Source organism: Anser brachyrhynchus (genome assembly GCF_964034855.1).
Source record: "Anser brachyrhynchus genome assembly, chromosome: 7".
Taxonomy (NCBI): domain Eukaryota; kingdom Metazoa; phylum Chordata; class Aves; order Anseriformes; family Anatidae; genus Anser; species Anser brachyrhynchus.
The window spans coordinates 22197306-22222146 of NC_137701.1; the positions used below are offsets into that span (position 1 = coordinate 22197306).

The following is a 24841-nucleotide window of genomic DNA, read 5'->3' on the forward strand; positions in this document are numbered from 1 at the left end:
ATATTGGTAGGATAGTAGATGTATATAATCCATAAAGTAATATACATATGTTGGGAGTACATACTTGAAAATATTTTATTGAAAAGTGTGTGTGATCAGAAAAGTTTAGAGATCATAGCCATAGAGAACTAAAATGAGAAATCAGATCAAAGCGGTAAGGCTAACCTTCAGCATTGCTGTTCTGTCCATTTTCTGACGACATCTTCTCAAAGATTGCTCTCCCCCTTTTCACACTGGACTCCATCACAGAAATGTCTGAATGGCTCCCAGGCTGACTCGCTGATGTTGGTGACAGTGAGCTTCTCCCACTTTCTCCTTCCTGTTTGAAGACATCGAGGGGATGTGATTTAGAAGCTACTGGTAGGAGACAGATGTGGTTTTTGGGGGGGGAGGGCAGTGTATGAATAGGCAGCAGATTGGAAAGGGGTGTTGTTCTGTAAGTAGTATTCTTCAAAATGCTCTAGGATAATTTTCTGTGGCACTGCAGGATGGAAATTCATGTGTGCTGCATAGTTTATAGGTCAACACACCATCATGCCTGGCAGTATCTTGCAGTTTTCATCTGCCATGTCTTGCATGTTCTTTCTTCCAGAAGCAAAAACGGGTAGTGGTAAGGATCACAGTCAAAGATGCCATCTGCTTATTTAAAAAGTATTTGTACATAGAAAAGTTGACAGACAGAATTCTGTTAATTTCATTACTTGGAATGCAAGAATATGTAAAAGCAACCAACGATGGGTTGGAGACCAGATGTACATAGGTGTTCAGTATTAAGAAATTAATTGATTTTCAATTCTGCTATGATAAATTAACTGTATTTGGCTTATCACTATAGTAGGTCAACGTTCCATACAGCTTGTTTAAAGAATATCATTAGTATCACACTGTGGCCTCAGCCCTTTAAGGCAAAATGAGTAAATTATTGCTAAACAAAATGTTTATGTGTCAAACTTGGTGTTTTGGGGTGCTTCTCCTTCATACCATGCAATATATACTAGTTAGTATGGAGCAGTTCAATGTGTTGGACACAACAGCTGCACAATCTCAGCTACAGCTCTTACATTACGTAAACAGCTGAAATAGCTGGAGTAGTAAAATTATATGTGTATGTGTGTATATATATATATATACAATATATATATAATTTATGTATTTTTTCCAAGGGAATAAGATGAAAGGTCCCCTGTAAACTGTGGGCGCATTTTGCTAGCCTATGCATAAACATAGTATGATTCCAGAGTACTGCAGGGAGAAAGAGTACGAAGTCAATCATAACATTTTCACTCTCTTAAAGTTGCTGCAACTAGAGCTATGTGGAAATGGGATCTAATGGTTCACAGCTTTTCAAACACAGTATGAAAGTTTTCTTGATTAGATTTTTGTTTTCATAGTTGTCATATTAAACAAGACAAAGTACTTCAGATTTTCTTGAGAGTATCAGAAAATAACTTGGAATTTTCAATGTTATGAAATAGTATTTAATCTGATTTATAATTCTAATTAAAAGTTCTTTGTAGAATAGTGTATTGGCTTAAAGCATTTTCAAAACCTTCACTGACAAAATGACAGAATGAAATACAAAGAAGTTATATCTATGTGAGTGTTTTATGTGTAAATATATAAGTATTTGAAAAAGAGATTTTTGGGAGGGAAATTGAGTTAATCAGTCATATGGATTTTTTAAGTATTACAGCTGTACAAACTATCCTTATAGAGAGATGGATACCAATGAAGTGGAAACTACTCAAACCAAAATTTGAGAAGCATCCAGTAAGGTTGTTTCTGATTTGAAGTCAAATTATTGAAGAGATTTTTTTTACTCACAGTTTGTGGGACCCTCCTATATGGTAGTTATGGTTCTAGAATTGATTTTGTGGTCTTGTCAAGTTAGATTTGGTCTCCTGCCAGAACTCATTGAATTGGATTAGCACAATTTTATGTTGCTCCACCAACGTAAAGCACTTGAAAATGGACCTCTACATTCACTGTAAAATTTCCTCCACATCTGCATTGAGCTGTACACAAGACTTTCAGAAGAACTTAGCTATTGGTCAGTGAGATTTAAAAATATGTTTTGTTGACAAAGTTGGAGCTTCTAACTTTTGATTAGTCATGAAAGGAATAACTATGACTGTGCCACCACTAGTTAAAGAGCTCTTTGAAGCTCAGCCCTAAACTGTGCATTACATAAGAAGCCATGGCTTTAGCAGAATGAAAGGGTGTCATGTCTGGGCTAAAGAGACGTCTGTGAGTACACATGTAAATTCCTCTAAACACATTTTTTCCTGTTAATAAGGTAACAGTCAAGTCCTTAGGAGTATTAGAAGGAAGACATGACTCTCAGGACCTCTATATGGAGCCACTGAGTATCAGTCGTTCAAGACAACTTTTAAAGATCATTTATGACAGCTAAAACTAGTTCAACAGTCCGGTCATGAAACACTGTTGAGATGTTAGAAAGCTTAACCATTGAATTAATCTGGGGGATGGGGCCTCAATAAAAAAACACACATTAATAAAACGTATATTTATCTGCATGCAATAGTTTAGTAATTCACTAAAATAATAATTTTGTCCTATACCATTGTTTATGTGAGGATAGGTATGTCCATTTTCAAAGAAACAACAAGAAAATTGTGATGTGTTAGAATTACATAAGAACGAGTTTTCTTTCTCCCCTATCTAAATGACAGCTGATCATTTATTTGAAGCATATTGAGAAAAGGACTGAATAAGCAGCTGCAATTTTTTGAAATTGCTAAATTATGTAAGAGCTCTGCTCTTTCTGGTCTGGTAGATGACCAACATACAACACAGAAAAGTGGAAAATTGAGAAATGAGTTGCCTATTGGGATAGTTTCTTCCTAGCCTCAGTAAGTGCTTGCTGATTTAGAAGCAACTACAGCAGCTCTTTTGGTATGTTTTTTTTTTATTCAATCTTTAGTGTGACTGATTTTATTATACATAAACTCATCAAATGTTTTATTGCATTCTACCATTCTGTCTTTCAAATACATCTCACATAGTTATTGAGCTCCACAAGTCAGTTAGGCTCTTTAAATATTACTTCCTTTTATCAACATTAAATGTGCTCTATATGATTCTGTAATCAGCAGTTCCAGCTGCCATCATGCTCAAAAAGTACTTCATGTTCCCATCTGAAATCCACAGTATTCCAGGTGACTGGGATGTAATTTATCATGGAGATACTGTTGGGTGTTAGCTGTCTGAAGCTATTCCCACAGCCCAAGAACTGTGAATTTCAGAAGGAAATCTTTGGCAGTTTCACACCTAAACAACAGAAGACTTGCAATTTATGCCTTTAATATATGGAAGCAAGTTCACGGTACTCTTGTGCTATATTCCAGCCGATCAACTGTACATGACTCTTTGCAGAAGCACATGTAAATTCACTGTGTTTCCAGAAGTAATTAAGATTCTTGGAGGTTATGGAGCCAAAGATTCAAACTATCAGAAACACAGCCAAGTTTGGGTCAAGGACAAGTGTTCATAAGGTCACTGAGTCAGAACACCACTGAAAATGCCACAGCACTGTAGCATGGCCAAGTATACTGACCTACTGCTTCTCGCCTTCAAACAGCCTCCAGGGAAAGCAAGGAACAAAATGTTTGGTTTTAAACAAGGAATTGCAAAGATCAGGGCAGAAGGCTACAGGCACATATTAGGGGTAACTCCAGTGAAGGAAGACACGTAAGCAACTTGACAGGGAATCAAAGAAAGTCTATTAAAAAATGTTTAAAGAAAACTAGGCTGATGCAACATTTTTCTTAAAGTGCACAGTTATCGGATAGCAATTGACATTCCAGTAAAATCAGAAGATAAAGATATGGTCCTGGAGGAGTTTGTCTTCCTGGCATAACACGGAACCAAAATTAGCTTGCTCTGAGGATCAAGAGAGCATGTATACCTTAGGCTATTGCTTCATCTGATAGAGGCCACAGAAAGCAAGGGATGTAGTTGCTCAGGAAATAATCAAAACAAATGAAATGGCAGTTAAAGGTGAGTGGGTCAAGAATCTAAAGTAGCCTATTTATCAGTCGTGCTATCTATTAATGCAGCCTCATGCCCTCATATCTACAAAATGAAAATGTTTTTAAAAAATTAGCAAGTTTTTTGAGAAAATATGAAAGGCTCATTAGGCTATTTCAAAAATGAAATGATAGCATGAGTATCGTAAACCCAAATGCTGGGGCATCTTACATATCTTGTCACACCAGTGTCTCCCCCACCCCATCTCTCCTCAAAAAGAGCAGTGCTGCTACTACTAATATGGAAATGAACTTGAAAGGAAATCTTGAATACAGTGGATGATTATTTTGGCAGATAGACCAGGAGGTACAATCAACACACTGGAAAACCTAAGTCTGCCTAGATTTAATGGTGGTAAAGGGGACCTTAAACAACACTGGGATTTTCTGTTTTTCTTTTTTTTTTTTTTTTTAAAAAAAAAAAACAGGTTTACAGGAGGAGATAATTGGTTTAAAATTAATTTAAATTGTTCTCTAATTGCTTTTGCAGTTAGAAGCATATTTCCCTTGGCTGTTATGGAAAGTATTATTGGAGGGAAATAGCAAGAGAAGGATTTCTGGAGTGAAGAATGTAGCCGTCTTTCTGCTGCGTGACACTTCCTAGTATCCCTTCCTCAGCAGTCTGTCGCATACTTGCGGGTTGTCCAGCCCACTCAGAAATGATGCAGTGGCACAGTGCCAGTAAGATAATCCCTGAGACCAGGCTGGGTTACAATGCAGACACAACATTGCTAGTGGGCAGTTTCAGCACTGGAGGATGGCTCGGCCAGCACATAGGTATGCTGAGAGGAATGAGATACTTCTGTGCCAAGGGATCAGGAGACAGCAGGTGGCTGAAATGAATAGGGTGTTTTGTGTGGGAAGAGCTACAGTTCAAACTGCTGATCATTATATACCCTCTTTCAGAGCTGGTTATCAGTTACAATTACGACACAGTATTAATGATGATTTTTTTTTAAAAAAAAAGAAGAGCTGACCTGAAGAGCTGACCATTACATCTGAAATCTGGTATGGACAATCTGTGATGCAGCAATAGTTATGCAGAGGAAAAATTAAAAAAAAAATAAATAAAATGCAGCTGTGCATGTTGCGAGATCACCCTGAACACAACTGTCTCCTGCTTCTCCGGTTCCACAACGAGCCAGTGCCTGGCATAAATGAGAACAGCCTCAGGATCATATTGCCACAGCATTGTGTGTGCTTTTAGGAGTCATTAGGATACTAGAGAATCACTTTAATAATGCTCTAACTTCTGCAGTATTAGTACAAAATAGAAAGCTCCAAATGTACTGTGTCTTCAACTGCTGTTGGCATCTCTGAGATGAAAAATTTTTTTTTCTTCTTTTTGTATTCCTAACATATCTGTCCATAGTTACTGGTAACAGCTAAAATATTCTTCAGAATATACCATTTCTTGTTCTTATTCTTGCAAGCTGGGGACCAGTATAAATGTCATTTGCAGTTTTCTGGTAACTTGAAGTATATTTCTATAACTTTTTCAAATTTTCATCTCTTTAGTAGAAATTCTTTTACCTATGAAGTTTATATAAGTTATTTTTTACATTAATTTTAATAGGAATTTTAATATATATATTGTTATATTTTTTGGCCATTTTATTATCAATTACAGGTAAATTGGTCTTAAGTGATTTCCACCTAAATACTTTTATGGACAGATTTCTGAGATGGTGGCCACCATGTGAGAAGGTATTTTCATTCAAGCTTATTATTCTATGCATTGAAGTTTAGAAAAGCATATTTATCAAATAAAACTGAAAATCTGGGATACTACTGCAAGCTGTTTAGACATTAAATATTACTTGTCTTTAGTGTTAAGTTTTTCCATCTGCAAGCTTGTCTGACTCTCAGGTTTTGATTTCTAGTGCACCTCATTCCCATTTTTCAAGGCTGCAGTGGAGTTTTTTATTCAGTGTTTTTGTAATTTAGAGATTTCAGTAAACAGCATCAATTACTAGTTCTAGGAAAGCTCTTTTCAGTTTTATGCCATGATATTAATTTGTTATCCTAGTTCCATGAAGCATTTTATTATAGGCAACTGAATGTAATTTACTGTAGCTTCATAGTAAGTAGTTTGAAATTGTGTTTATTGTTCCAAATCACTTCGTTTGAAACTGTGTTTATTGTTCCAAATCACTTTGTTAATTTGTCTTTTGAATTCTAAGTATTCCTGCCTGTAGTAATGTACGCAAAAAAAAAAAAAAAAAAAAAGAATAACTGATTATTGCTCTATAATTACACAGGCATTTGGGGGGGACATTTAATATATTTGTCCACAAAACGATTACACTTCAGTAGATCTACCATTTTAAATACATTAATTCTCTTATTCTCTTTCAGATGCTCTAATTAAGTTATCCTCATTTTCCTAGGTAGTTTTAGCCTTTATCACAATGTTCCACAGTTATCCATACTCTTTAAATCCCTGATAGGTGAATGATCCATTTAAATAGTCTTTGTGAGGATGGTGTTTTTATGGTATACATTGACAACTGTTAGGGCAGAGGGGAACTGCATGCTTAGCACTTCACAGAACTTTTTGCTTTAAACAAACCAATTCAATGTACATTCTTTTTTGTCCCTCCTTTTCACTACCACAGTGGCCCCCACGTGGCAGTGTCCAGCTGCCTTAGCCCCATTTCCCAAACATTATCCCTGTCTTACTTGGACTTCTGAAGGATGGTTTTCTTGCACTGTTGCTTCCACTTAAGTATGAGGGCCCAGATTTATTCTCAGAAAGTGATATTTCCTACTGTGAAAATGTTATTGAAAGGTGTTAGGATTACCATTAAATGCTATAAATCGGGAAAAATTTAATTTGCATACTGCTTTATTGGGATATCTCCCCAGATAACCTAAAATGACAATGAATGGCAAAGATGTCTGCTTACTAAGGACAGAATTAACATAAATGACACTTACTGAAAAAGCAGTGAGGTAGTTCCAAGAGGTGCTTAATTAGAGGCTAATATATGCAACTTTTGCAAAAGTTGCCAAATGAAAACTAAATGATTTTTTCTTCCTTATTACTGCAGGCTTGAAGTCACGTCAACCTTTTTTAACTGTGTATGTGTCTAGTCTTGGTGAGAGCAAGTATTCAATTGGGGCACAGACTGTTTTGTGGAGCACCCTGTTTAACAGCGTTCACTCTTTTTTTTTGTTGGACACAAGTTGCTGAAATGTGTAAGTAAGTAACTTTCACAAGTAAGTAACTTTCTACCATCTAACTCCTTCAGTTTACTGACTGACTCTGATATTATATTCAATTTATTAATGGGCTCCTCAGAAAAATGTGACACAAGAAGCTATTTTTATGTTCTGATATCATACTCAAGACGTGCTGAAAAGTATAAAGCATTGGAGTGCCAAATTTCAAAGAATATGCAGTCATTACACTTACAGATGTCAAAGATAAAGATTCCAATTTCAATGGCCCACTGATTGACTACGCTTCATTTAGATAGTGGATTTTCCACTTGCTATCCAGTTCTGCACTAATGTAAAAGTCGGTAAGCCAGAACACATAAAGTTTTAAATAGAGGAAAACTATTTACTAAATTACTACCACCTGTTTTGCATACATTGTACTACCTTGGATTGGAAGAGGAATTTGCTGTCGGTAAATTAAATAGACTGCTAAAATCTACTATTAATGTTCAAAGCATGTCATCTTTTTAAAAAAGAAAACATTTAAAAGTATTTGGAAAATGCATACAGATTACCCAGAATTCTGGTACAACGGTTTCTCATCCCCATCCAAAACATGATGATGTTTTAACTATTTCTGTTACATGCGTTACTTAAAAGAAAGTTGTCTAGCACCTAACTTTTGGTTATTTATTGTCTCCACTAAAAGAATGCATATGCAAGAAATGAATAACAGGGGTAAGAAGGAATGGGCCCATGGACAAAGGATAAAAGCATATGTTCAAAGGAAAATCATAAACCCATAAATGGGTCATGGAAAACAAATGAAGCAGTCGGGTAAGCATTTAGAAATTTCATCTGTCGCTATAAAAATAGTTACATAAAAACTTGATCATCAATGCATTTTATTGTGATTGTAACTTTAAATACTTGAGGGTTGCTATTCAAAGAATGTTTTCTGTAGAAATTAAAATGCTTGTCTAAGTGCTTTGTTGAACTGACCCCTAAAATTTACTGTTACCTACAAGACCAGTGCCTAAATAGGAAGTCCTGTTATCAACAGAACTTAATTCCTGTATTTACTCTATGTATTTATAAAAATAGTTTCTTACTCTTCAGCGTAAAAATACCCAAAGCTAGTGATTACTCTCAGACATAACTCTTCATGGGCTCACTCTATTTAGAAGACTGTAACTACACATTTAAGCTACCTATACAACTACTGAGAAATAGAAAACCTCCTTTTATCTTCCTGTCTGCCTTATTTCTCATAACCCTTGATAATATTTTTGGCCAATCAAATTTGGACTGGAGAAGAGGTGATCTTACTGGAATAAGACATTCTGTGGGTTTGAGAGCTTTCTACCACAATAATTTTACCACTAAAGCTGGCATCTTAACTTCCAATTCAAAACAAGAGACTGTTTAGCTGAAGAGTACAGAAGACCAATTTGAAGTTAATTCTATTGCTGAACGAGCTGAAAATATCTCCTGCGAATCATTCAATCTTTGTGAAATATAAAAAAAAATAAAACAAAAAGCAGCATAGCCATGGCCTGCCTGGAAGAAAGCCTTTGGAAATGTCAGCATGAGACAAGTCTGTTTCTGATATATTTCTCATTTGTAATTAAAAATATGATGGAAATTCATTCTGGTGCAATTCAGAAGCAGTGAGAGCATGGAATCATGTCTACCATCTGCTGAAATGCTGGTGGCATTATTAAGATTGATGACAAACCCCCTAAAGTGACTATTACAGAGGAGTGCTATTAACACCTGCTACATAAACTCTGTGAAGCCAGTAAGTAAACTGTTGAGACAAAACCACGATTCTTAGTTGATTCTCTGCAATGCACCACTTCACTAAGACAAAATTTCTCAAGAGGCTTAAAAAACCACCTCTGTGGCTGCATGGAACCTGCTCATTCATCTTATCCCCAGACCAGCTCCAGAGATGCTTATCCGTTTTAGCTGCTACAGACAGTTTTGAAATGAGACAGTATTTTCATCTGGAGGAAAGGTATAAAATAACTCTGTTGTATATGAAGAACAGATGCCCTGAAAAGAGCTGCTTGTTACCCTGAGCAAAACTAAGATCTAACTGTGGAATTGCCATCTCAGAATGGGGCTCTACACAAAGACAAAGACAAAACATTGAAGGGCTCATTCTGTAGCCTATAGATTTCACTCTTAATTACCAAAACTCCCACTGATTTGCTGTTTACCACCATAGCAAAATTGAGACAAGTTCCCTGGTCTTACTACTTAAAAAGTAACAGCCTAATTCTATGAACTCAAAAGAGAAATTCTTTTAATTGAGAAAAGGGTTTGGCTTACATTAAATTGTTGAGCTGTTCATATTCTATCCCATGGAAGAAGTATCAGTTATATGTAGCTCAACATAAAATGTTAATTTGCAACATTACAGCAATTTTGACAGTATGATAATGAATACTTGTGCTAAATCATCAGCTGGACTATGGATTAACTAAATAAATTTAGGGCATACAGTAGCAGCAGAAACTTTCCTTCTTAAATGAATAATGTGCAGTGGTCCATTTTGACTTTTTTTTTTTTTTTGTGGGGAAAATAGTTGTATGTTTCAGAAGCACATAAGGAAACTGAAGCAACAGTTAAGTCATGTGACAGTGACCAAGCATGTTTTAATTAGCTTTTTTCAAGCATGATACTACACTGACTGAGTAAAATCATTTAAGTAGGCCAATATCTACAAAGGGCTAAATCAAGCAATCAAACAATATATGACACTACAAAATAAAAAACTTTTTAGAGGTAAATCTTAGTACAGAATTTTTAAGGCACATTGAAATAAAATCACAAACAACTCAATTTATGCTAACTTGGTACTTTATGTCCATATAAATCACTGGCAACACATTAGAAGCAAAATATGCAGAATGAGAAGTGCAGGTTTGTGACGTCTGTGTTTAATGTGAAATGTACTAGAAAGAGCAAAAACAAAGAAAGGGAGACGGTATAGTCAACATAGCTTTGTAACCAGAATTAATGGGCTAAAATTTTCAGGCTTGAAAAAAGGTCATAGAAACTGTTTTCTAAACCAAAGTGATTAGTAACTAAGAATAACTCCAAAGTTCTCTTTCCAAACTGTTCTGCATAAAACACTACCTCACTACACAGGAGAGTAAAAATAAGATTTGAAATGTAGCAAAAATTAAACACAGTAGCCTTCCTCTTCCATCTTTTTTTTTTTAACTTTTCTATTCACTTTATACAATGTATATATTTATATATATTATATATAGTATATATAATTTATATATAATATATACTATATATATAATTTATATATATTTATATCAAATCAATCAAACATGATCACTTCTGCTTCCTATTTTTATAATAATTCCAAAGTATTTGGAAAGCAGTTTTACCACAATGTTTAAAACCCACCATTGTAAATAATCCCACTTTGTTTTAGCACAATAAAGTTCTAAAGATGTGTGTTCCGTAGGAAATTTACTAATCTCTTTTCATATAATTGCAAAAGGAACACTTCTGCGTAGTACATTCCCAGGCCAGCTCAAAGGTTATACTTTTGCTCTTAATTATAATTTTCCTTTTACAATACTTATTTTAAGGATGTAGTTTTATAATTCTCAGTGTTTTCTATCCTTAGAGTGGAAATTGAAGAGCCATTATTTTACTGGTTATGCTGTCTGTGAATATCAGTGCTACTACTGTTAATTATAGGTACAGAATTCAAAACAAATGCTATTTATTTTGGGTTTCATGAAAGCATGTGTGGGCTTTGGTTTTTTGTTTGTTGTAAATTCACAGAGAGATCTAGAATATATGTTTTTCTTTGCACACTCTCTTGTTGAAGTTTTAGATTCAGAGACATATTGGATTAGACCTTTAAAAGTTCTTAAAATATCTGTGTGCCTCTGCCTTTAAGCAAAACAAAATAATGATTATGACAGTGATGTTTTCTAACAAGATCATTTTGTGTCTAGTGTTCCTGCAGACATTTACGTTCCTTCTGCTGTCATTTTCCACAGTCATTTGCTATTTCATGATTTTCGTAATTATTTTAAATAGCTAGAAATTATTGAAAATACACTGTGGTGTGAATCAGAAAACAAAAATAATAAAGCAGAAACAAAAGCACTAGCAGAGAGTGGGGAAGCAAATGACTTCCAAGATTACTAATATTTCTGTTTCATAGTAGGCACTCGATTTTAGCTGCACATTCTCACATACGCCAATATTCTCCCTTTACCCTCCATTTTGTTTTCTTCCAAAATACTGGGTGTGTTTTAAGATTATATATTTTCCTGTAACTCTGAGCAGGCTATTTCCTGAAGTCCACTGACACTACTCTTAGAAGCTGGATAGAAGAAGCATTTTCCTTCACATGTTCAGGCAGCTGAGGCAGATCCCTCTGCTGTAGTCCAGATCAAAAAGAAAAATGTAGACTTAAAATTTATCAGCATTCCTTATTTTTAAGAAACAGTCTTTTCTTTGTTCTGGGTTGAAGTTTGAAAACAAGTACTAAGAGAGAAAATGAAACATTCTACAACAGAAGATTAAAGCAGAGATCATAAAGCTGGTATTATGTAAGAGAGAATCTCTTACATAATCTACAGGGAGAATCTACACAGAATTCAAGATGAGCTAGAAATTATGGTCAGTGATGGAGACTCTGAGACAGTGGGCATAACTAGAGAGATTCTCTAAGCTAGTATCACCAGACCATTTTCATACCTGTAGTCCAGCAATGATATTTATTATCTATGACAAGACTTCATTTATACAGCTTCATCAAAAGACAATGCATACCTTGAACAATCCTGGGTATACAAAGTTCAGGAACTGCCTAATACAGAGTAACATGTACTGTTCCTTCTATTCATCAAGTCGTACTGTTGAAATAAACATACCATAACACAGAAGAGAGAGAAAACAAACAGGGCTAAAACATGCAGTGGTATTTTCTTTTCATTTTTCTTCCCCATTTCCTAAATGCCTTAGAGATTACACTCAGCTTAAAGATAACATACCATGTAACCTTAAATCTAGACAGAAAACATATAAAAAAAGGACCCCATCATTACAGAACTTTTTTTTTGAAGACTCAACAGAGCAAAAGAAAATGCGATAAAACGGAGAAGACAGACACAGAGATAACAAAGCATAAACAGAAACATAAATGAGAGATCTTGTTTGTGAAAAGAGTCCTTGAAGGATCTATTAAGACAACTGATGTAGTAAGGTGTATTTAGCAGGTTATTTGTACCTTCTGCACTCTAATGGTCCACAGTGGCATCTACCCATATACTAGTACTACATGTACCTTGATACAGAGATCAAACACATTTTGTTCTGTATTTCTTATTGACAATGCAAGAAGTCTTGCACTTTCATGTGGATTCAGAACAATACCATGAAACTCCTGAGTGAAGTTATTTTGGACCAATTTACTTCAACCTCTTGACAACAACTTCAGAAAGCACGGTGAGTCCATTTCACTTTCTACTAGTTAATGGCAGAGAATAACACCATTGTTAACAGTTTGTTCATATGCAGGTTGGAGGAAAAAATAACAGGAATAGACACACTGGGGATTTTATTTTCCATAATTGGTGGACTCTTGAAATAATAAGTGTAAGAACACTTTTATGCAGGTGTTCGTTTGACTGTTAGCTTGAAATTGTTCATTTGACATATTACACATTGTACTCTGCAACAGCAAGTAATGTCTCTTTCACTCCTGTTTAATTTATGGATCTGTTTTCCCCCGCGTACCACCACCTGTTGATTTCTTAGACTGTATGTCACAAGCTGATTTCCTTCCTAATCAACTTAACCTAGACATTATGTTTCCCTCCCAGTGCTGTTTCCCAAGATGTGCTAGTAATGAATGTATTTACTTCCCATCTTTCCACTGCACTTTCATGCTTCAAGAATTGATTAAGGTGCCACAGGCTGCTGAATTTTTCCAAATACCAGCAAACAGAATGACAGTGAAATGTTTTAAGATTTGTTGCTTTCTGCCACAACTGACAAGTACTTTAGAAAAATATACTCAGGATAATAAGTGTTGTCTATAAAATATTGAAAACTAACATTAAGCTAAATGTGGAGATGAAGTTAAAGAACATGGTATGAATGAAAAATACTTTTTCAAACATCATTTTCTGGCCACTGCTCTTTGAAAGGAGGTGTGCCTTTCCAAATGTTCTATGGTCAGTTTCCCACAGAGGTTATCAAGCTCCAGTGCTTCTGGCTAGCGGGTCAAAAATGATACAATGAAAACAGCCTCTGGTAAAACACGGTATTTACTGGCTTAGGTGTCTGCACCGAGTAGAGGTGATTTTTCTGATGACTCATAAAATACAGTTCTTTACCCTCGAGATCAAACTGTACAAAACTCCATGGACATCACATGCAACTTCTAAGTTAAAAGGTTTTATCTTTATTGATCTTTGCAGATTTTAAAATGTTAAAGCTAACTTGCACAAAACCCACTTTCCAGGTCATCTCTAACAGATTATATATCTTAAAGAAAAACCCATTCATGATTTTATTTTTTTTTTCTTTTTTTTTTTTTCCTAGGAAGCCCGAAGGGACATTTTCCTCATTCTTCCATTCTCTAAATGTGCTTCCTTAATAGCACACAGTCATGTTAGAAATAGTATCAGCATACGGAAGTCAGGGTTTCTCTAATTTTCTTTCTTTTTTGGAGATTTGACCCAAAGGTTAGTCAGTCTGCTGTAACCCTGAACTTAAAAGAAGGTAAATTCTGCTGAATCAAGACTTAAAGAAATATTAACAACATCAAATGTCGTATCTGTTCAGAATAAAATTAACAGCTTTTTAAAAATGAAGTAAGCCAGTTTCTTTCAAAATCTCATTTTTCTTGTGACCATTGCAGCTTACAATGCACTGTGAAAACTAAACTCAACCAACCAACCAAAAACACTGGAAGGAGAGCAAAATGAGACAACATAGTACTTCCATCCTTACACATTGGTGTTCTAATAAGTGCCATTTTCAATATTGTTTATAGAAATGGATATCCCATATATTCTGTCATTTCTATTCTACTACTAGAAATAGCATTATATTACACTTACAGCACCTGGAAAGAAAAACCCAACATGAAGCTTTTAGTTCTTTCAGTTTTCCTGAAGTGAATAAGTTTCTCCCCCATTTACTCCATACCCAAGTTACAGACTCAGCTGGAGGACTTCAGTTAGCACAAAATAAAGTATTTCCCTTGAACTTCACTGTTGTTTACTGACAGAACTAAAGGCAAAACAATGTCATATCTGCAATGAGACAGGTAGAAGGCCTGAAAATATTTCAAAACCTGTCAGAAGCCGTGCATTACAAAATGCTTCTTTGGGTATGCACTTTTCTCATTTCCTAGACTTTTACAAAATACCTTTTAAACTGGTATGTGAATTTTCCCTGTTCAAAAGGACTTTTAGTTATTTAGACAGACTTCCCAGGAAGTAGCATTGGATGCACTGTAGAAATTGCTTTTTCTATTAGCTAACTGTACTCCACCAAAGAATGAACTCATCATAACAGATGAAAAGTGCCTCTTTCAATTAGAAATACAAGTAACAAATAAGCAGGCAAAATATCTTTCTAATATAAGTACATAAAGAATGTATGGAATGGAGCCAGACAACAATCAGACAAAAATGAGACCCGCACCTGGAATCACTGCAATTTGTTGAGGACAAGTGATCCTAAAAATAAGCCATCCTTATCCTCTGCACATGATACACTGATGAATCTTGGTGGATTCTGATAAGTAGTAAACAACATGAACATTTGAAAACAAAAAAAATTACCTATAGGACAAAGGTCACCTCCAATGGAAATTTTCCTTGAGGTCATATGACTATATTTCATCCTGTCCTCTTCCTTGTAAAAATGTATTTTGTATGTAAATGAAATGAAAAACAAATTTTATAATTTTATTTGTTATAAAGAACTGGGGACACAAAACTTTCAATTTTAACTGATCGGTCCTACTTTTTCTACTTTTTTTTTTTTTTTGGTAGCAAACTTCATGTTGCAGTAACTCAAACAATAACATCTCGCTGTGAGGACAAGTAGATGACGTGATTCTACCCTTCTAAGGTGAGATCATATTACAGATTGTTACACATCTCCAACTAAAGCACATAAAATGGTAAAGCTGTACTTAGGGCAGAAGAATGAGAGAGTTCTCAAGGGTGTGTTAGAAGAGTATATTAAAGCTTTTTATTTGGAAAACATTCAAATATCTGGCCTAAGCATAGTTGATATTTAGACAACTAGATAAATCAGTGACAAGGAATACTGGAGTTAGATGGGCATGATGAAGAACAAGGTTTCAAATGTTGAGTTGTCACGTGTGTGAATCATTTGTGCTGATTTCAAGTCCTCAACACCTTGAGGAAGGCAGGTACACTTTCCAGAAAATAGTCACTTCTTCTGTATATACAATTAAAGTATAACAGTGAAACCAGTGAAGAAAATAGCTCAGAAGAACTAAAGAACTGCAGGTGATACATTGTAATGGAATACTAATCACTGCAAATTCACTGATTAAACAGAATACTTTATAGAAGAACATTATATTTATTTTGTGTATATATAAATAAATAAGTATATATATATATATAATACTGTATTAGTTCATGGGATTCTTTGTAAACAAGAATCCCATTCCCAACATCAGAACAGCTACTTTCCCTGGTGTAGAAGATTGTAGAGATCAGTGACAGTTCTGTCAACGTGTCTAAGGCAAAAATTTAGTGCATCTTCCAAACTGTAAGAAGCCAAACCAGATCAAAGGTGAGTTAATTGACAATAAACAAAGAGCCAGAAGGATTGTTTCTTCAGATGGCCTCTAAGATACCTGTAAAGAGCCAATGCATTTATTGTAAAAGTACAGAAAAAATGTTTTCCAAAATAATGTGAAATTTCAGAAAATATCTATTCTTCACGATCTACAATTCTAGTCACCTAGACAGTGTGTACTTTGCTTGATGAGGAATCTTTTGGCACTAGACAAAATGTTATGAAAACAAAGGGAAGGAGTGTATTATGTCATAAAAGAATGAGCTAAGAAATAAATTAAACCCAAATCCACAAGGTTGACCACAGAGCACTCCCTTCAAGACCAAGCTTTTCAGCAAGGGTAGCTATTTAGCCATCCTATGCATTCCTTACTATTCATTTTCACTCATCCATTAAAAAAAAATATATGGTAGTGCTAACAGGGTACAAAACTGACCTACACTTGTAGTGGGGTTTCCATTCTTTTCAACGTTACATGTCTTTGCTAAGTTAATATAAGCGTTTCATAGAGGAAAGAAGATGCTGCTTGTTTAAACAATTTTAATGAAGGTCTAACCTTTTACATTAGACATCTGTTCCCTTCATTTACTTTCTGGCAGCAGCTCATATGTTTTCTACAAAGGACACAGTTTAATGAACATATACCATATTATTTAAATGAACGGGTTTAATAAGTTCTTTGAATAGGTTTCTCTAAAAAGTAAGCATGAAATTACTTTCTTAGTTTGGATTTTCCTTAACATATTTTAACAAAAAAAATACATAATTACTTTTCAGCAAACAGAAGCCTTAGTTGCATTAACATTCCAAAGCTTTCGAGTGCTAATGAGGTAAAGTAGTTGTTGCATGGGAATGATAAGTCAGTACAGTAAACTGATGCTTTAATATATTAGCACATCTTAAGAAACAGTTTTTTTGTTTGTTTGTTTGTTTTGTTTTTTTTTCCTACAGGAAACGGGAACATACTTTTCATTTGATCAGAATGGGACATCAGTTTACTTCTAAATAATGGAAAGATGTGGGCAAGCCTGATACCATATGCTTTCTTTAAAAGGCTCCAGTAACAGACTAACTCATTAATACTCCTAAGAAGAAGGAAATGCATCCAAGTTCCAGTTGGATAAACTAAGGGTTGATTATATTCAATTTGACTTGACCAAGTGATTTAGCCTTGAAATTATTAAACTTAGTCCGTCACTCTATTTACTCTTTTATGTATTCACTTATGTTAATATGAAGTGTTAATTCCACGCAAATAATTAGGATTCACATATAGCCATCAGGAAGAAAAATCTGCCAAAGGGCTAAATACATTTGCAGCTGGCCTATAATATCTTTCTCTTTGGAACCATCTGAGATTTTTTTTTTTCTATAGCTGATCTAATAGTATAGAAGTCACTCAATGATTTAACATTATCTAATTGCCCTAATTTTTCTCTATTGATTTTATACATATACAAGTAACAGCACTGCTATGGAAATGAAACCTGAATGAGAGATTTTAGAATTTTTAATGAGGGAGATTTGCCTTCTTAGAATAAAAATATATTTTAACTCATAAAAATGCAGTAATATGGGTCCCGGTCTTGAAAGTCTGATTAGTCAAGAGAAAGTCTATTTAAACATGGTTACAACAGTTGGCAGTCTTTTTCTAAGCATAAGGCTAATGAGCACATTCATTTATGCATAAGGTAACTTTATTAAACTTAGCTGGCACAGACCCTTAGAAGACATTTTCTTTAAATTTTAAAAAATCCACTGTGATTTCTATGGCCTTGACTTTGTTTTATATATAGCCATTTCTATGTTCTAACCTTCCCTGTTGCTTCTGAGTGAAGTAACTACAAAAACACAAGGAAAAAACATCAGCTAATTCCCTGTCCCTCACTCCTTCTGCCTATGGAAATGGCTGAGATACATCAACTCTTAAACAATCAGTTTGTTAAAACTTGTGCATAGCCTTGCATTATATTGTGATATCAGTTTTTTCTTATATCACTGAGTACTTGATAGAACTATACTCAAAATCTATCTCCACTACTTTTGGTGGAGATGCAAGTAAACACTTGCCACCGTTTACTGCTATTTTCTTAAGCAGCTTCATGTTTTATCAGCTTGGATAAGATCTTTTTATTTGTAATAGGCCCCATTGGTGATACAAATAAAATAGTGCAAACTTATCATGTGGATATTTTACTCTTTAGATTGCTGCTTTTTTTTTAACGCATTAGCACTGCTGCATGTCCTCAACTCTGAGAGGCAGACATTTTTTAAAACTCCTGCTATCTTTTCCAAACAACTGACAGGAAAAAAAATAGTGAAAACATTTAAGGGGTGTCTGCATGTGTGTGTGATTTTATATATACATATATATGTATATATATATAATTATTATTTTTTTTTACGTCATGTAAGTGTCTCTATCCAAAACGTGTTGTCTACCTAAACCATGATTTGCTCCCATAATCTCACTAGTTGTTTTTCTTCTTTCCCATATAAAACTAGATGTGTTCTTTACTGGCTTCTCTAGCAGAACTATTTTTCAGGTATGTTCTTATTCTACAGAGAATAGATACTGTTTTTAGAAAGCAGTCTTAATTTGTGACATGGCATGCCAGTCAGAGTCCCTTGTTCAAAAGCACTTAGAAGATTCTGTGATTGCCAAGCCTTTCCTATCACGTTTCTTTAAAATTATCAGACCAAAAGGTCTTTACTTACTTATTTTGAGCCACATTTTTACACTTGCAGAAGCCTCAGCTGAGTAAAGTACATCTACTTTGCCCATGGGAGATAACCCCAGAAGCAGATGAGTACAGACCCACACTGCAGATCAGGCTCCACATGAGCCCTTGTATATAAATGTTATTCTGATGAGACTTATGGCAATGGATGCAGAAAAGATTCTGCTTTTGACTTCAGGTCACAGTTAACTGATTCACAGCTACACTATTAACACTCAGATGTTAATATTTTGCTTCCTAAGGGAAACACTAAGAATATACAACTGTACTGGTGAAAAAGGTTAAATAATAGTTGTAATTAACCCCTTATTTTTTCAACTTTGGAGTTTAAACTTTTGAAACCTTTACCAGTAGGCTCTACAATTTTCATTTACTTCACATGGTAGGCACAGTAAGTGTTAAGAAGATTACTCTACTCTTTCCCATACACTGGCATATTCAAATGAGCTTAGGCAAAATAAAGGTGAAAGAAAAATGCTGTGCAATATTAATAAATATATCTTTGTATATACATATATAACATTCTGCATATATATAACATCTACATATATATGTATCTATCTATATATATGTAGATTGTTATTTTGTTTCTTCCTGGCTCCTTGAGGTAGTAAGGAAAAGCTCTGACATCCCAAAATAAATACTACCAAACAGCACAGAAACGATAGCAAATAATTCCCTTGGGTTAACGTGACAAAGACTCCATGGATTTTAAACTACTAGAAGTAATATAGGGAAAATATATATAGCATAAAACTTATATTCAAACCTGCAATTGAGTTGAAAAAAAAAGTGTTTTAATAATGTCAGGCTTTATTATTTAATAGTTGCCTGTAATTATGCTTCCACTAATTACAATTTTCATAGCTTTGCTTTCCTATCAAGCTTTCAGTCTACTCTCCATCAATATATGTAAGTTGGGGCTGTCAGAACTAATAACTCTCCCTGCATTTAACTATACATTAAAGGGACAAAGACCTTTCCCCAGATCTCACCACAATTAAATATATTAACTGGAAATCTCGATACTATAGTGCGAACTAATTTTTTTTTGAAATGTAGTTGTGATTTTGTAAATATTTTTCAAACCACAAAACACATCACTGAAAATTCAAATTGCTCTGCAGATACAGACAAATTTTAATCCAAAGTTTTTGAAATATGCTTGTAATTAGCTATTTGTAATTTAGTGATTTGATTCAGTGTGAAAAAATATCACAACTTAGGGGGATTGCTAATAATTTTATTTGAATATCAATATGTATTTTATTAACTATCATTTCATCATTAGTTAGTTTGTTTGTTTGTTTCTTGACGTCCTTATTTCTATTTGAAGCAGCTTGATGCACATTAAAGTAACAAAGGAAATGTAAATATATAACTACATAGCAGCATCAGAGGTTTATTTTAAGAACAAATGGAGTATGGGGTAAAGTAAAAAAGTATTTTAAAATAAAGTTGAAAGAAGTCACGCTGTCCTTTGTACTAAAGACATACTAACATGAGTGTGATTTACATAAATGTTCTTTAACTTGATATAATGGAACTTTATTTTATTTTTATTTTTTACTTAATATTATTTACCTTAGGGGAAAAGATACTTCTTGTTAACAGCCTGTAAAATAACACACATTACACCCAGGTGATACTCCTCTTTTACAAAACAAACTGAAATATAAGAATATTATTTAAGAATATTATTTAAGCATCTGTATTTTGTATTTTCCTTGTACTGAGCCTATGCTTTCCTTTTGTATTAGAAAGGGTAAATTTTCACTTGAAGGAGCACCTAGCAAAAAGGTGTTCTTATATACTTGGAAATAATTTTTTATAAAGTATATGAATGAAATAATAATGGTAAGGTTCTAAGTTGCACGTGAATTTAAAACATTTGCAGGGGTAGTAGTAGCTAATTTTGGAAAAAAAAATCAATCCTTAATTGGTACAATACAGAGCAAATCAGTCCCCAAAAAAGCTCTGTGACTGGGAATAAGTTCTGTCATTTTTCTAAGTAAGAAGTTATAAATAGTAACATTAAGACATTAATAGTAACAATAAGAACCAGTTCTCTCCCACAAGAATGGTAATGTCTACATACTGAATTTCTTTCTTCATAGGAAACAGAGGGTTATTTTGCTATTATTAAAAAATGACTCAGATCAACCAAAATGGTCTCCACCTTAAAAATCATTTGAATACGCAACTTCAAAGGAGTCTATGACTGTTTCACATGTTTAAAGCTTTACAGGTGTTCTATAATCCCATTAAGTTTTAAACTTTATTTATTGGTACATGCTACTTCCTGTATTATGTATCTGACACCACCAGTTAAAAGATTTTTCATGAATCGCATGAATTTCTATTTTACTGTTCACATAAAAAAGCTTTCTAATATCTTTTAATAGAAGATTTTTTGAGTATGAATTATACTGTGGTCAGCACACATTATTCTGAACTCCAATTTCTGGACCAGAAAGCCCTGTTCAAATCACTCTAGGCATTAAAATTAAATGGGTAAATCACAGAATGAGTGACTATATGGACTGCCAGGGTTATTCTGCAGCAGTTATAAAGTGGTAGAACACAACGTTTGTATCAAAAGAGGAAATTCTTGCAATGAGCAAAACCAATTTAGTCATACTGGTGAAAAAGGTGCACTGAAGTCAAATAGAAAAGTCTGCAGGCATTATCACTAAGCTTGCTACTACTCCACTTCAGATCCAGACTTCAACAAATATTAGAACTCTATTTATGACAAGATGGTAGATGTAAAATTTAACATAGTGATACCATTGGCCTATCTCACAGGCACAAATCCCAAGCATCCATACTATGTATTATTAGTAAGTTGCATTTATGCGTACCAGCAAGAAAGCAAGATGCTTCTGTCACAAGCCTGCATTATATTAAAAACCACCACCACCAACAACAACAGAAAAACAAAACAAAGCAAAACAAAACAACTTCATGGGAAGGGAACTTCACTATTCATTCTGTTTTACTCGCAAAACAAGGTTATTTGGCATAGTTGCATGTGCTTTTCTATTGTTTCCAAAAGCAATAGAATCATAAAATCCTCAGTAATATTGCAGCAATCATTTTCAACTGCAGAACTTTGTTTTGTTGTAGAAAATCCAAGCCTTCAGTTCCTTTCATTCATCAGGAAACTGAACTGCCTGCTCCAGGGTGGCAGGGGCTGCAGTCCACCAGCACCACCACCAGCATTGCCCATCCCCAGCAGGGCAGAGGAGAGGGGCCATGTGAGGCTCAGGAAGCCTCCCTGAACCCTCGGGGCCCATCTCCATTCCCTTGAGGTATCCCCCCGGCCCAGGCACGCACCTTCCTGCCACCCAGGGTCTCAAAGTGGCTCTGCAGCTCCTTCACAGTGATGGGGAAGGGCTCAATCCAGCGAGGGCCACCCAGGGGCTCCTCCTTGAATATGTCCGCCCTCCTGCTGTCTGCTGGGACTTTCTCCACGGTGCTGCCATGGCTGCTTTTCTCTGGTGCTGTGGACCGTGGGGCTGGCAGGCACCGGAGCACCAGGCTGGGTCTTCGAGCACTGGCAGACTCCCATCTCTCCTTGAGGAGCTTCACAGAGCCTTTCTGCAGGGTCAGGTCAGGCAGCTCCAGCGTGCCCTGGCAATGCAACAGGTACGTGGGGTCAGAGACGGCAGCCCTGCGCTGGCAGAGGCCATCACGGGGCTGCTCAGGACCCCCCATGGGTCACGGGACAGGCCAAGGAACAGGCTGGCTCTGACAGAAGCCACTTCACAATGGAAAGAGAAATCCTTGCCATCAGGAAACAGAGACAGAGAAATGCAAGTTCTACTCTGTTTCTGTACAAGCACAAAAAAAAAAAAAAAAAAAAAAAAAGAGCTTTTATAGAGTTTTTAAAAAAGGAAAGAAGCAAGAAGAAACCTAGCCCCGTCATGGTTTAGAGCTGGAGCAAGCATCATTAGGAACCTCTACTCCAAACCCAGTTATTACTCAGGTTCATGGTTTGGAGCAGATCCATGATTTCCTGCTCTGGAACAATTTAAAAGCATCTGCTCAAAATAGCACAGAAGAGTTTTGCCACTGCGGTGTGTTTTCACTAACTGTAATCTCATTCCCAAATACAGATCTGCGGATGAGTGCCAGGATGTCATTACACCTACTTCCAATCACCCGGGCACACAGATATCAAATGAGATATACCTGCTGACTGACTTGCACATGACTTTTAGGAAAAAGTGAACGAAGGATGCTAGGATGGTCTTGGTGTGAGAGCTGCCGGGTACACAGCTGGATGTCCAACTACCAATGGTAAGGATTTGTGCAGTGACATACATTTAAGACCCTTGGATTGTCCTTCCCCAACCAAATGAATTTTGCAGAAACTGCAAACTCCTTTTTTTTTTTTTTTTTTTTTTTTTTAAGAAAATTTTCCTTGGAATAGCAGAATTGCCGACTTAAAAGAACATGACTTTATGGAACGATCATATTTGTCCATCTGCGAACTGTCACTATCTGGATTTATCCTAAGCACAAAATACAAGATTTATGCCTAAATCCATTTGTAATGTGGTGCTAGCTCATGCAAAAGAACTGATCTTCAGTACTTTAATGAGTAAGCCATAGACTGATTAATTGTTTATTCATTTTTCTGCACGTTCCAAGCTGAAATAATCTAGCACTAGTAAACCAACCTGGAGCAGATTCAGTTGGGAAGGTATCTATATTAATGTGTTGTTAGCTATTTATGTTAGCAAACTCTAATTCTCCACTTTGTGTACAGCTAGAAATTTTAGAGGCAGTGGCCAGTGTGACCTTGCATTTTGACAAATACTACAAATTTAGCTGCATAGAGTGGAGGACAGAAGATGTCAGATACAGAAAATTATTGGAAAATACATTCCAATTATTGTTTACATTGCAGATTTAAAGGGAATGGGGAAATGACTATGTACATTTCTGACAGGTTATTTCTGTTGCTGTTGTTTGACTATTTAAGTTTAATAATTTTTTTCTCTTAAATATAATCAGTAATTAAATATATCATACTAATAAACAGTTACTAGAACTTTAGATTAGGGTGCAATAACTTGATGTGAATTAAACTTGATATGAAATGAACCTGAGCTACTAAATCAACTTTCCAAAGTTTGGAAATGCTAAAAAGAAAAATCAAGGAGAATGTATTTTACCAAAGTTACTATGCACTATCAATTAGTAAAGAGAAAATGTTAAAAATAAGTTTAAACGTGTTAAGAGGAAAAAGGACTAGTGTCTCATTTAGGGCACTGAATTTGGAGGGTCGTAGTTTAAGAAATGCATATTGCAGATCATGAGAGCAATATCTGAATGAAGGAGGTGAACTGAATCTCTTCTTTTAACTTCATCAATTTGACAAGCAGCGTCCTGTTTTTGTGGGGCAAGTTTGATTTAATACACTGCATATTTAGTGTGTCGCTTGGGAAAATTCTAAAATGGCTGAGATAGATATTTTATTTTGGAAAACAGTGACTCTGGAAGTTTTATGCTTTTTTTTTTTATGTTGTAATTAATCTTGAGGCAGACAGCAAGTCTGAAGTATAGTCTGGACTGTCCGTAGACTAAGAGATAAGCTGTAATTCTGGGTACAGTGTAATAAGCTGTTGTAATAATTCTGGGTACAGTGTAATAAGCTGTAATTCTGGGTACCCGGACAAAGCAAAAATACCATCTACTCTTGTATCCATCCAAGCTGGCAGCAGCAGATGTGGATCCTTCCACTGAGGCAACGTATGGTCTCTGAACAGATTTCATCATGGCAATTGCATGTGGGTATTTTTTTATTTATTGGTCATTAGCAATACCTATAAAATATGTTGTTGAAATTATTTGTATTTATGCAGAGGTGCAGCTCTTTTTACTTCTGCAAAGCATGTATTCTTGGTTTTTGTTATTGTTGAAACTAATTTATAACATGTCTTTTCATACAGCTGAGAAAATAATTCAGAAGAGCCATTTCTGAAATACAGTTAGAGTAAAAATTAGCCTATAGCTATTATAATAGGTATA

General features: G+C 35.1%; 2 protein-coding genes across 3 annotated transcripts in view; one reads left to right on the plus strand and one right to left on the minus strand.

The window, feature by feature from the left end:
- The window catches only part of LOC308198585 (uncharacterized protein), a 54148-nt gene extending 36731 nt beyond the window's left edge, over positions 1-17417 (plus strand). The window contains exons 5-9 of one of the 2 annotated variants that reach the window (XM_080601327.1): positions 5680-5756; positions 7103-7258; positions 7924-8051; positions 15275-15353; positions 17010-17417. In XM_080601327.1, coding sequence (XP_080457453.1) covers positions 5680-5756; positions 7103-7108 — 83 coding nt within the window. In that variant the 3' untranslated portion in view covers positions 7109-7258; positions 7924-8051; positions 15275-15353; positions 17010-17417. Of the gene's footprint in view, positions 1-249; positions 1115-5679; positions 5757-7102; positions 7259-7923; positions 8052-15274; positions 15354-17009 lie in introns of those variants that run through there. The other variant, XR_013954022.1, reaches the window with a different exon arrangement.
- On the minus strand, positions 1-23518 carry LOC308198581 (uncharacterized protein). Its single transcript, XM_080601322.1, has 2 exons — positions 22139-23518; positions 1-319 (listed from the first exon to the last, which is right to left on the minus strand). Exons 1-2 carry the CDS (start codon positions 22517-22519, stop codon positions 161-163), a joined length of 540 nt encoding a protein of 179 aa, XP_080457448.1. The 5' UTR covers positions 22520-23518; the 3' UTR covers positions 1-160.
- Between the last annotated feature and the right edge of the window lie 1323 nt (positions 23519-24841).

Coding starts and splice junctions, on each gene's coding strand:
- LOC308198581 (XM_080601322.1), bottom strand. CDS start 22,519: ATGGGGGGTCCTGAGCAGCCCCGTGATGGCCTCTGCCAGCGCAGGGCT. Junction 320..22,138: donor AGACCCTGGGTGGCAGGAAG/GTGCGTGCCTGG, acceptor GTCTTCAAACAG/GAAGGAGAAAGTGGGAGAAG.